The sequence below is a fragment of the Balearica regulorum genome, chromosome 10, assembly GCF_011004875.1.
Source record: "Balearica regulorum gibbericeps isolate bBalReg1 chromosome 10, bBalReg1.pri, whole genome shotgun sequence".
NCBI classification, from domain to species: Eukaryota; Metazoa; Chordata; class Aves; order Gruiformes; family Gruidae; genus Balearica; species Balearica regulorum.
In genome coordinates this window covers 758,283-770,530 of record NC_046193.1, presented here as the reverse complement: position 1 = coordinate 770,530, position 12,248 = coordinate 758,283, and the positions used below count along the sequence as shown (strand labels likewise).

The 12,248-nt window shown below is 53.6% G+C and overlaps 1 protein-coding gene across 2 annotated transcripts in view; it reads right to left on the bottom strand.

Moving 5' to 3' along the window:
• Positions 1–335: 335 nt before the first annotated feature.
• Positions 336–12,248, bottom strand: part of PHF2 (PHD finger protein 2) — an 85,832-nt gene continuing 73,919 nt past the window's right edge. The window contains exons 19-23 of one of the 2 annotated variants that reach the window (XM_075762649.1): positions 7,272–7,549; positions 5,746–5,841; positions 4,766–4,875; positions 3,329–3,590; positions 336–787 (exon numbers count right to left, since the gene is read on the bottom strand). In XM_075762649.1, coding sequence (XP_075618764.1) covers positions 699–787; positions 3,329–3,590; positions 4,766–4,875; positions 5,746–5,841; positions 7,272–7,549 — 835 coding nt within the window. In that variant the 3' untranslated portion in view covers positions 336–698. The remainder of the gene's footprint in view (positions 788–3,328; positions 3,591–4,765; positions 4,876–5,745; positions 5,842–7,271; positions 7,550–12,248) is intronic. The other variant, XM_075762651.1, reaches the window with a different exon arrangement.

The following is a 12,248-nucleotide window of genomic DNA, read 5'->3' as shown; positions in this document are numbered from 1 at the left end:
AACACTCCACAAGGTGCTAGTAAAATAACTGTCTCCCTCCTCGTACAAGAAGTTACGCAAAGAGCTGGTACCGGCGGGCGGCGCCCCGGAGAGACTTTCCCCTTATAAAAAACCGGTGGTGGTTATTCCAAAAGCTATGTACAAGCTACATTCTAGGAAAAGGATGCCTCGGGAAACGCAGCTACACAGGGCGACAGGGGGTTGCCTGAGAAACGCGCCCAACGCCTCACAGCCCGACGGCCGCCACCGCCCCAAGGCCCCCGCCCCGCCCCAACGGCCCCGTTCCGGCCCGGCCCAACGCGGCCCCGGGGCCCCGGCCCGGCCCAACCCGGCCCCGCGGCCCCGGCCCGCTCCGCCCGGCAGCGCCGCTCCCACACGGCCGCTGCCGCCCCTCCCTGCCCGCCCGCCGGCCCGGCGCGGCGGCTGCCCGCCTCGTCCCTGCTGCTGCTGCTGCTGCTGCTGCGCCGGGCCGGGCCGGGGGGACCGGCACGCTCCCCCGCGGCCGGGATTAGTATTAACTTTTTGCGGCTAGTCACTCTCAGCACTCTGAGAAAGGACATCTATATTAAAAAATATTTATAGCAGGATTCTGTACACTCCGACCGCTGAAAGTTAAAGGGATTATTGTGGTGGTGGCCGAGAGCCAGGCGGCAGCGTCCCCCAGCGCGGCACCGCCGGGCTGCCCGCCCGCCCCGCCGCTAGAGCAGCAGCTTCCCGTTCCGGTGGATCTTCAGGATCTTGCCGAGCCGCTGCTTGGCCGTGGCCATCCCCTTCTTCGTGCGCTTTCCTGGAAGGAGAGCGGGGCAGCGGGGTGAGGGCCCGCTCCCGCCCCACAGAACCCCCTCCGGCCCCGCACCGGCCGCCGCCTTCCTCCGAGCCCCCCCCACCCCCGCGCTGCCCCGCGGCCAGCCCTGCCCCCCTGCCCAGCACCGCCAAGCTGCGACCACCCCGCAAGCGTGGGGACCGCCCCCCCCCCCCCCCCCCCCCCCGCCATCAGCCCGGGCTCGGCGCACCCGCCCCGGGGCCACGCACACCCCTTGAGCGCTCCCCGCCCCGGCGGGGCTGGTCCCGTCCCCTCTCTCGGCTGGGGCTCCGCAGTGCCATCGCCCGACCTGGCTCCCCCCGCTTCGGGGTGACTCCGGGCCCAGCCCCTCCAGCAGCGTCCCCCGGTGCCCCACGGGAGAGGCTGCCCACGCACAGGCACCCCACAGCCCCTCGCAGCCGCGGGCCGGTAACCGCGCCTGCCCTCCCCACGCACCCGCACGCTCCCAGGGGGCTCTGGGCACCTCCCCGCCGTCCGCTGAGGGCAGCCCACGGCACTGGGGTGCCCGCCTCACGTCCCACCCAGGCCTGGGCCGAGCACGGCCCCCAGGACAGCCGGTCCCTCGCCCGCTGCTCTGAGACCGACCCGCCTACCACTGCAGCCCCACGTTTCTTCTTGCCCTCTCTTCCTCCAGCTCTAGAGACACCACCTGCACCCAGCCTGCCCAGGAGGACACCGAAAAGATGCACACACAGACACACAGACACACACACTCCTTACAGATTCAGGCTAACGCCAAGGCCCTACAACGCACCACTACAACCTTCCCTGTCCCCGTGCTGATGAGAGGGCACCACTGCCACGAGCCCTTGCTCACGAGCTGCGCGGTTCCGTGAGGTCTGTGCTCCCTGTGTACCGCACCGCTCGCTGCCTCACCGCTCACCAGCCAGAAACTCCCCTGGCTGCGGAGGGACTGCCGGGCACAACGCAGACCCACACAGCCTTTTCTCTTGTGCGCTCTTGTGTGATACCTGCAGAGACTCAGCTCCCCTCACTCCTCCTATCTGCATTAAGTGGTCCAGCCTTAAAGACCGTGACAGTGTGGGTGACGCGTTCCACGGGAAGCTTCCTCATTTCTCATCCTTTCGCCTCGCTCTTTAAGACTGAGACCTTCCCTGAGGAGGTCCTAGAGCTCCCTAACTCTGCTTCATCCCACCATCTCCTTCCACATTCCCGGTGATGCCCAGTTGGGTAGTCCCCAGGCTCAGGACTCTCCTGTGCTCCATGCAGAGAGAGGCCCTCAAGTCCCCTCGGTGCCCCCAGCTGTCCCAAGACCCTGCGCAGGAGGCCCTGAAAGTGCTCTGCTCCCTGCCAGGTCAGCCACTCGCCTTCCTGGGACATGGCTCCTTCCCTCCTTTGAGGACTGAGCTATACCACGGGCAAGGTGTGATCCACGTGCTCCCTCCACGATGCCCTGCCTGGGCCGCCCAGCTCACCAGCCAGACTGGGGTTTGGCTCCATTCAGCGCTCCTCTTCCCATCACATCTTCCACTGGCTTGGACCTGTTTCACTAATGCCACCATTTCACCACAAAGACACAATTCCAGGCAAATATGTTCATTCCACTCCAGTTCTGCAGACAGCCACAGGCGTTACCAGCTCCTGGCAGGACCCCAGCACCTACCACGAGCTATGCGCGTCCTCCTGTGTGGCCCATTCAAGCTGCTCTGATGTCCTACTGCTTGGCAGGACACCGCGCACTACCTCTAGCTTGCTTTGCTCAAATACGGGGGAATGCAGGAAACATCTGCCACGTTGCCTCACTTTTTGCATCAGGATCAGTGGGATTGCACACTTAATCTTCACACTACACGGTGCCGGTCCCACACACCTGCCTCTGTCACGCGCTCTGAGCAAAGTTCAAGCAGAAAATAGGAGGTCCTAGCCCAGGACTCCAGGACAGCCTCAGCTTTGTAACGCTTTCCCTACAGCAGACAACAAGCGACCTCTTCCTCTCTCTTGGCTTTGGTTGTGTAGCTGTGTTACTCCCGAGGTTTGACATTCCTCTGCTCCCTTGCGGCAACTCTCAAGACAGGTTTGCAGCTTTGCACTGCGCTACGCTCGCTGGGTAGGATGTCCTCACGTACGTGTCAGCACAGGCACTGGTGTACAAACACCACCCAACCACAGCAGAGCCTGACCTAGCCCTGGGCAGAACAGCCTTCATGGATGCATCTTCCCCTGGACAGGGCTTCACCAGGCAGGCTGGACTGCGACGTGACCGCTGCAGGTGTTCCTCAGGAGCCTCGGGGCACGCTCAGGAGTACTTCCCAGCACGGGATGCCTCACACCCTGCAACAGCCCAGCAGCAAAACGCGTATTCGGGCCCACGGTGCCAAGACAGCCCAGGCCACGGGCCCTATCTCCGACCAGACCTGACCTGCCGAAGCACTTCTACGTACCCAAGAGAGACACAGCATGTGAGGGCCCTGCAAAAGGCATGGATTACATGACCAACTCACCCTTCCCCATTCCTACAGCATAACCCCAGGCGTTTCCTGGTACCTTTGGCGGAGGCATTGTTCTGCGAGGATGAAGAGGGTCTCCTCTGTGTGAGGAAAACACCGGGTGCCATCGGCTGCGATCCCCTGTTAGGCTGGGCGACCCCAAAGGTGCTGGCCCCTGCGGTGTACTCGTGATCTGTGAGGCTGCTGGCATGTGACTCCAGCTTCGGCTCTGGCGAGCTGCCTTCCTGAGCCGGTTTGTTCGCGTTGTTGGTTGACAGCTTCTTTTTGGTATTTTTTTTCTTCTTGCCTTTTTGTTCCTCCTTTAAAATGACAAACATGAAGCTCAGATTAATCCCCAGAAGACCTTTAGCTACGGCAAGGGCCGGCGGCGTTGCTTAGGGTCCTGATACAATGAAAACCCACGAAGTTTGCCATGTACAAACTGCTCGGGCTCTGTTCCGATACCATCTCGCTCAGAGCTCTCTGCTGCACACGCACGTTTGCCTTTCTTGCATCTATGTATGCACTTTGTGCAGAACCTCCGTGTTTGTTAACTCTGCGTACACTGCGGCGAGCGGGAGCCAGCTAGGACCAAAATGACCCTGCCTTGGGAGACCAGCGTGGTTTTGCATGAACAAAGCTTTTGATGTTCCACAAAAACTGGCACCTCCTATCTTCAGGTATCTTCATACACTTTCACAATAGCACGGAGGATATTAAACATCCCACTGATTCACAGACTGCTTCCTGCTAGGACACACACATTATCTCTCGACCCGTAGCTGCTCTTACACATACATACCATGAGAACAGCGGTCTGTCGCCATCCTGTTTCCCTCGCCTACTTTCAGTCCGCTTCCTGACGAAACCTTCCTACCATTCTTAGAGCTCTTCTACTCAACAATACACATCGCAGAAGCCCAATGCCACCAAAACCTGCATCTCCAGCAACTCACCAAGGTGTCTCACCAACCTTGCTCCAGCAGACCTTGTCACCTTTGTGCCTCATGGGGCCTATGCGCGTTAGGCACTCGGCACCTATCATCTGACCTGTCCACAGATCAGACACTTATCAACACCCAAAGTGCCTCAATATCTTTGCTAAACTGACCCATAATTACCCACGGTTCCCCAAATCTTTGGCAGTAAATCCTTATGCTTCCCAGCAGCCGATTTGCACAGACAAGGCAATCACACCAGTCAGACTCCCAAACACGCATCAATCCGTGGTTCACGCACATTCCTTTCGGGCAGCCTCCGTCTGTCTTAGCCTGGCAGCTATGCTCGCTCGCTCACACTTCTCTACGCTCCTGATACATCGCCTGCTCCGCGGTGTTGTCAGGTATTGGACTCTCATCCCGTTTATTTCCCCGAGACTGCTGAGCGTGAATAAATGCTGAGGAGGACTGGCACCGCACTGCTATTTGGGCATGACTCTGCTGCTGGGGAGAGGGCTTTCATTTCCTGGAAGCTACTACTTCTCAAGCAACCTCACCTGCTGTGACAACTTCGCGGCAGCGGCGGCGAGTCCAGTTTCAATGGAGGCGACTCTCGTGCCCTCTCGCACCGGTCTGTCTTGTCGAGGCACTGAGGGGCCGACTCGTGCTACAAGGAAAGCAGATGCAGGTGAGACGTGCAGAACGTGCCCGTGCGAGCAGCATAACCACACGCTGGGCAGCGGGGCTCTGCCCTCCGGAGCAGGGAGGGCCAGGGGTGCTGCAGCCTCTGCCCTTCCTTCCCCAGGCTGCGTGTGAAGGCAGGAGGTGGTGACAGCCTCCAGTCACGGTGGCTTGGGGAGAAGTAACACAGCTGACACTAGCAGCTACCTGGAGCCAAAGCCACGGGAGGTTTCTGCCTACACGTGAGCAACTCTGGCATCACTTCCAAATGGACAGTGTTCACCGCCCCATCAGCTGGGGGTGGACATGCAGTGCCACAGGTTGATGAGACATGGGCTGCTTGTCACACGCACAGCAAGCCGTGGAGACTCCCCTGCTAGTGGGCCACATCGGAGGGGTCTAAGGACCCCCTGCTGAGCGGCAACACCACCACCCTTCCAGACCACCAGCTTTGGCTGAACCTGGAGGAGACCATTCCCACACTCTCTCATCTCTCCTTACATAGTCAACACCTAAAAGCCATGGCTATTCAGCCGTCTGGGGCTGCACCCTCATCCCATTGCTAAGGTGGCCACCAATTGTTCCATTGCCAAGAGTGTGAAGAAAAATAAACCAACAACCCGCCCAGGAGTGACTTTTTCCTGCCAACCGATTGACAGAGGAAGGCTAACAGTGATCGTCATGAGTCTCAGCACATGATATGACCTCCCACTGCACTGGGAAGGATTAATCCTTCACCTGATAAAGGAATTTCTAGTTGTGGTCTTACAATTTCCCCACTCCTTGAAAAATGTCAAGTTTTTTAGGGACCTGCAGGACAGCCTGAATCTGGGCAGCACAGACCACATGGACTTACCCGTTGGACTGTAAGGGGCATCATCCGAACTTTTCCTCTTCTTTGATCGGGATTTGAATACTGGATTATCTTCATCTGATTCGAGAGAAGGGTAAACTACAGTAGGAAACAAAGGCAATAGTCTCAGTGTAGGAAACAGCTCTACCCTGCACAGAGGCCCACTTGCTCTGTACAGGCACGGTGACTGCAGGCATCACAGCTAGGATAGCAAGGTCCCCCAGAGGTACCACCGAGCGGTAAAACCGCTGCAACACTCAGGGGAATTCCTCCTGCTCTCATCCGCACACTACACTTGGGAGTCATTGTCATTAAACTGTGACCAGCTACTTTAGGATACACAGTGAAACTTCTTAGGCAGGAAAAATCAGTCCTCCTCTTGTCTGTGGAGCGGCAGCGCAGCCGGAAGAGACACGAACAAGTTTCCTCATCTCAAGGGAGACTGGTACTGAAGACAGGTCAGCCAACCACTTCATCAGGACCACACCTTCCTGGCCTCTACAACCCCAGCACAGTCAGGCAGAGAGAAATGACACACAGTGCGACCATCCAAACAATGAACATGAACCCTTCTACCAAAGGGCCCTTCACAGGCCTCTGGGATAAACACCAACCTGTCTAAATTTAGTCCCAGCCTTTACCATGAAGTTTCTGTGGGTTTGTCCCACGTATGTTTGACTTTCTTGCCAGTTGCCAGTGCTTACACCTCTGGTGATTTTGGCATGACCAGGGCATTTGGCCATTGGCACTAGAAGTCTGCCGATCAGATGTGGCGCAAACACTTTTCCAGTCGTAATAGCTGATTTCCAATGGCCACGCTTGCCAGGGAGACTTAAACACACACACACACAAACTGTCCTGTTATGCAGCACAAACCTCTACCAGCTTCTTGCCCTCTTTGGAACTCCAAGCTTTCCGGTCCCTATCAGTCTTCACATGATTACTTTTCTTCATTTGCTCACTTCTCATATTCAAAAAAGCTCCTGCAGATTACTGTGGCAGAAGTGATACAAGTGGGGCAAATTGGCTGTGTGCTCATTTCTGCTTCAGATGCTTGCTTTCTCTGCCAACACTCAAAGCACCATTGGATCCCTTTTCCAAGTACAAATTCAACTTCTCACTCATCTTAGCTAGATATTTTATTGCTATTGTGCAGACAAGGACATTTCTGTCCTAAGTACCAGTTCCTGACACACACTTCTGGGACGGTTTCCCGTTTCTTGGCTGACTGCTGCAGTTTCAGTGGGTTTCCATGCTTCTTAATATCTTCCGATTGAAGCATGTCTCAAATACAGTCTACCTGGACGACCGTGCCACCACTGGCTCTGCAGTCAGTCTACCATTCATACAGTGTTTGCTTAATTTTGCCGTGCGGACCTCTTGTGATTTGCACTGCTCTGTACCGAAACACTCAGTCGATTGCAGTGTGACGGAAAGTGAGCAAGCGCATCATGACAAACATGGGGGGGACTGGCAGACATGCACAAATACGTAGAGGCACAGGCTCAGACCGCTTCGTTTGTACTTACCGTAATCTGAATCTTTAAAACAGGCATCTAAGTGGTCCTGGTCTTCATCATAATCTTCAATGTCAATACTGTTCTTTGTGCTTTTCTTTAGTAACCGCTTGCCAGCATTTTTGTTGCTGCCACCACCTGTTTTTTTAGAGTTTTGTGTGGAGATGGAGTTATTCTTCGCCTGATTGGTACCCCACGATGTCTGGAGGCAGGACTCTGACGACTGGAGGTTTGCCATCGATAGCATGCCCTGGATTGCTTCTTGCGTGCTGGGTGAGGCAGGTGGCTGACTGCGGGGAAACATTGAGAAATATAAGAGTTATTAGCCATTCCAGAAAAGAACCACGAACCTCTCACAAACAGCTGACTCCTTTCACTGCGCAGCATTGCTAGACGAGATCTCCCCATTTTGCTTCGAGTGACGCCAGTTATTTTGACGCTAACAGCAGTATCGCGGACAGCACAGCAGATTTGGGGTTGCCGCCCCGTAAGTCAGGAAGCCGCGTGCTGCGAGGCTGGGGGTGTGATGGGCACGAGGACGGAGCTCAGGTCACTTTTCAAAGCCCGTAACAACATTCCCAACAACGCAGCGTCTCTGCTACCGACTCTGAGGGCTTATGGGTGGAGAGGGATGTTGTGGTGGGCTTCTGCTACATACTGCCAAGTAAGCAGAGGAAGAATTTGAACGCCTGGAAGGAAGCTCACCATCACAGGCCACAGTTCTCACTGGGGACTGTCACCACTCCAGGATCTGCTGGAAGAGCAACGTGGTAGGGCACAGCTACGCAGGAGATTTCTGCAGTGCATTGGGAGGGCTTTCTGGTGTGCACGTGGGATGGGTTGATTATGGGAGATGCTGGAGAGATACAGACTGGATGGATGGACTACAGGGTGGGTGGAAACCTTGGGTTTCGGCATTTTTTGCCAGTTATCAACAGGCACGGCACATCTACTACACAAAGAACTACATTCCTTCAGGGTAGGCTGAGGTGAACAGATGTGTAAATTCTGACTGGTGTGCACGCTTAGTGAGGTGGGAAAGCACGCTCCCCACAATACGGAAAAACGTAGAATAATGATAATCTCGTCAGAGAACACCAGACATTAATTCTGCAACAGGCAGAACACATCAGCAAATATTTTCAGAACTTTGGAGTCTGGGCAAATAGTGAAATGCAAAAAAACTTGCTGTGGTAATGATTTTTTTAACAGTTACGCAATAGAAGCCACTAACACACAGCACTCCCCAAGTAAATTAGCAGTACCGCATCGCTTTCTCTTATTTGATCTTAATTTAATGCACTTTAAACCATTACAGGACTCTGGATAGAGTAACATACAAGGTATAATGAGAGTTTCTGGGCACTAATTGCATTTATAAATAATCCTGAAAATGAGTTTTAAGGCTGGTGTTAGCAGCTAGCAACTCACTGAATAGAAGAACATTGAAAAACTTATTTAGACAAGAGACATTTTAATCCCTCATTATCACACCAGATGCCTTAGCCTTCTCCCTGTCAAAGACATATTTTGCACCATCTATAAAAACGTAACATATTTGCTCTCAATTTTTTTCCCCAAATGTTTTTGCAAACACTGGACTTCGAAACACTGCAAACAGACCATCAAACACTGACCACTAAATGGGCAAATCAGAGAGGAACTGCCTTAAGCAACACAAGCTTCAACAAATAAATTGTGGAATATGATCAAAACCAGTGGTTCTGAGAGTCAAACCACAACCTGAATGTGTGGGAGAAATGTCTCAAAGACGCAGAGCTGCACACGGGGCAAAGTGTTTCTCATTAGGGCATGTGCTTGCGCGTACTTCCATTAGAGGTATTTCAGCCAAAAAAAAAAATCAAGAAGAATCAGGAAGCAATTTTTAAGTTCTGGAAGGTCATATCCCCTTTCTGTCGCTTCAGCAATGATTTTTTTTAAAAAAAACATTTATGAAAGTAAACTACCTGGGAGTTACAACTATGACTTCCAAAACACTTTAAGTGTGCCAGCGTGCTTCCGCTCCCGTGCTCCCTTCCCAGCAGCTGGCTGGCAAGGCCCTTCGAACGCACAGCGAGGTGACGCCGGGCGATAGCACAGACCCTGCCCCTGCCTTGCTTTCCTTTCCTCAAGCTAAAGAGTGATGCTGTGGCTGAACAGAGAAAAGGGCGCTTTAACAAACTGACTGGTAGCAGCTTGTGCCTTTTGCAGTGGGCTCCACTTCAGCATTTTTGCAGAGCCTCCCTTTTTGGGATTTTATTGCCTCCTTTTACTCTTGTAAAGACAAGGACACATGATTGAGAGATTAGTTTACTGCAATAACCGTTTGCTGCCTAGCAAGCACCTGGTGATTTTCAGCTGTTTATCATGCAGGAACTGGAAGAGGTCCACCCTGCAACTGCCACCTTCCCCTGCAACACCCAGCACCATGCGGTAAGCCTCGGTGCACACGCCGCATGGCCCACAGGCAAAAGAACCGCTCAGATGCCCACAAAGGCATGGCCAAAGCTGGCCTCCTGAACGACCCCTCAGGGCTGGGCTCTGGAGGATGAGTCAGGTCTGCAGGCCCAGCTCCCAGCCAGAGCCCACGCTGAGCCTGTACGGAGCCCGACAGCCGAGCTTGTGCCCTCGCTGAGCAGCCTGAGCCCACGAGCCTGCTAATGAGCCACGTGCATCATCATCACCAGCAACTGCCCTTCTGGTGCTGCTCCTGAGAGCTGAAACTGGCAGCGTGTTCTCACATTATTAACAGAGAAGCACCGTAAGGCAAGGGACAAGTTGCTGTTAAATCTCATCCCCAATAAAATCTCCCCCAGGGCTGACCAGCCTGCAGCGCCGGTTGGGACAGTGTGATCAGGAGCAGGGAAGGGCAACTCGTCTCAGTGGGAACCCGAGGAGGAAGACCTGGGTCTGTAAGGCACAGACGGCTTTGTGCCCCACACACAGCGCTCTCGGCGACTATGGGTTGGGTTGGGTTTAAGCCTTGGGGCCTCAGTGTCCCAGAACAGCTTGCCGTTGCCAGCAGTATCTTCACCAGCGAGGAGCACAAAGCATCCCTTCAGGCTACATTTTGGGGGCTTTCGCGTTGCCTGCGTTACCCTCCTGGACTTGACAAGAGCATCCTTTCTCCGACAGCACATTCCAGAGCGGGTGGCGATAGACAGACAGCTGTGATCGTGGCACAAATACGCACAGTTTGGCACAGACAGGCTGAGGCTTTACCTCCTTAGTCGAGGCTGGCCCCTGCGCTGCCTGGGCACAGGAACGGTCCCAAGGCACTGGAGCCAGGAGAGGATATCATGCGCGGAGCCCGTGCCTCACTTTTCACAACCAATTCTACTCCTGCCATCGCTCCCTCAGGGTTCAGCATCTCCAGGCAGATCTCTCCTTCCTCTCACAAGCAATTACCGAGCCTTTCACCCAGATCCTCATATTCAGAAACTGAATTTATTAATTTCAGCAGAATAGTACTCATTGAGGGGTGGCCTCTTCTCCATTCTCCAAGCTGCCTGCACAGATGGCTGGCGGCACCTAAGGGCAAGGGGAAGGTGAGAGACAGTAAGTCTCACCTCGCCACTGAATAACTATCAGTCTCATCTTAAGATTAAGGGAAAAATAGATAAGGGCAAAGGAAAGTCACGGGAACCACTGCACATTTTCTAAATGGAAATAAGAACTAACTTGAAACAAGAACCATCTCCTGGGGTTACAAAGAAGACAGAGCCGGACCCTTCCTGGAGGTGGAAAGCACCAACAGGATGAAAGACAGTGGGCACAAGCTGCAGCAGAAGAGATCCCAACCCGACACGAGAGGAAAAGGTCCATACCAAGGGTGGCCGAGCAGCTCACGCAGAGAGGCTGCAGAATCCCCATCCCTAATATATCTAAAACTCACCGGGGTAACGCTCTGAACAACCGGGTCAGACTTTAGGTGTCTTCCCAAGGTCCCTCCCAACTGCCGTTAGTCTGGAATACTTCACCAAACCCCACTGCGGAACAGCTGTGCACGTAAGGGGAAGGCAATGAAGCACCAGCCTCGCTCTGTGATAGTACTGCCCTGTCATTTCTGCGTTTCCCCTCACCCTACCTGTGGCCAAATGTACGTGGACCACGAAGAAGAAGCGGAGCCACAGCAGTAGTGACTTACCAATATTTTGGAGAAGTGACAGTTATATAAAACTATGGAACTCAAATAATTTCAAGTACAAAACCAGTATTTCTTTCAATTTTTGAATCAGACCTGGAAACAACAAATAATTTTGCTCAGTTCAAGATCACGTGACTACCAGTCCCTACCCAATTCCATTTCGGTTATTTCAGACCGTTTCAGCCTTTCTGCAGGACCTCGCTCACCGTCTCTCCCCACCTTGCTACCACCGACCCGCAACCCACGTACAGGAGATGCAGCTCTCTGGAGCACCCGAGGCGATGCCATCAGGGCATTTCTTCGGTCAGCTGCGAAGGACGGTCTAATATTTTACAGAATAAAGTTTCACACAATTCAGATAAGGCCATTATCACAAAAAATTCCTAAGTCACTGCTGGGGTTCAGCAGCTTCGGCACTGGTCTGACAGGGCTCCACGCTTCCCACCTCAGAGCTGGCTCTCATCTGCACAGACCACCGTGAGCAAAGGCGATTCCACACAGACCCACCTGCACTACTGCCACGTGGAGTATCCAGAACATACGTACACGTATAGGTATGTATATATAAAAATGCGTACAAATGCCTACCCTTCATCTGCCTTACAAGCAGACAAAGATGGAAATTGTTCCTGAGAGTCAGACATGACCGCACTGGCATTATGTTGTGACACAGTATGTTTGCGTATCACGTTTCTTCCATTTAAAAAAAAAAAAAAAGCACGTTATGGCCATTTAAAAAGCCTAGTGTAATTATGAAATGAAACATAGTAATTTCATTTATTGGGAGCTTTTTTCAATCAAGCTGCAACACACACTGCCAAAGCCTAATTGTTTATACAAGA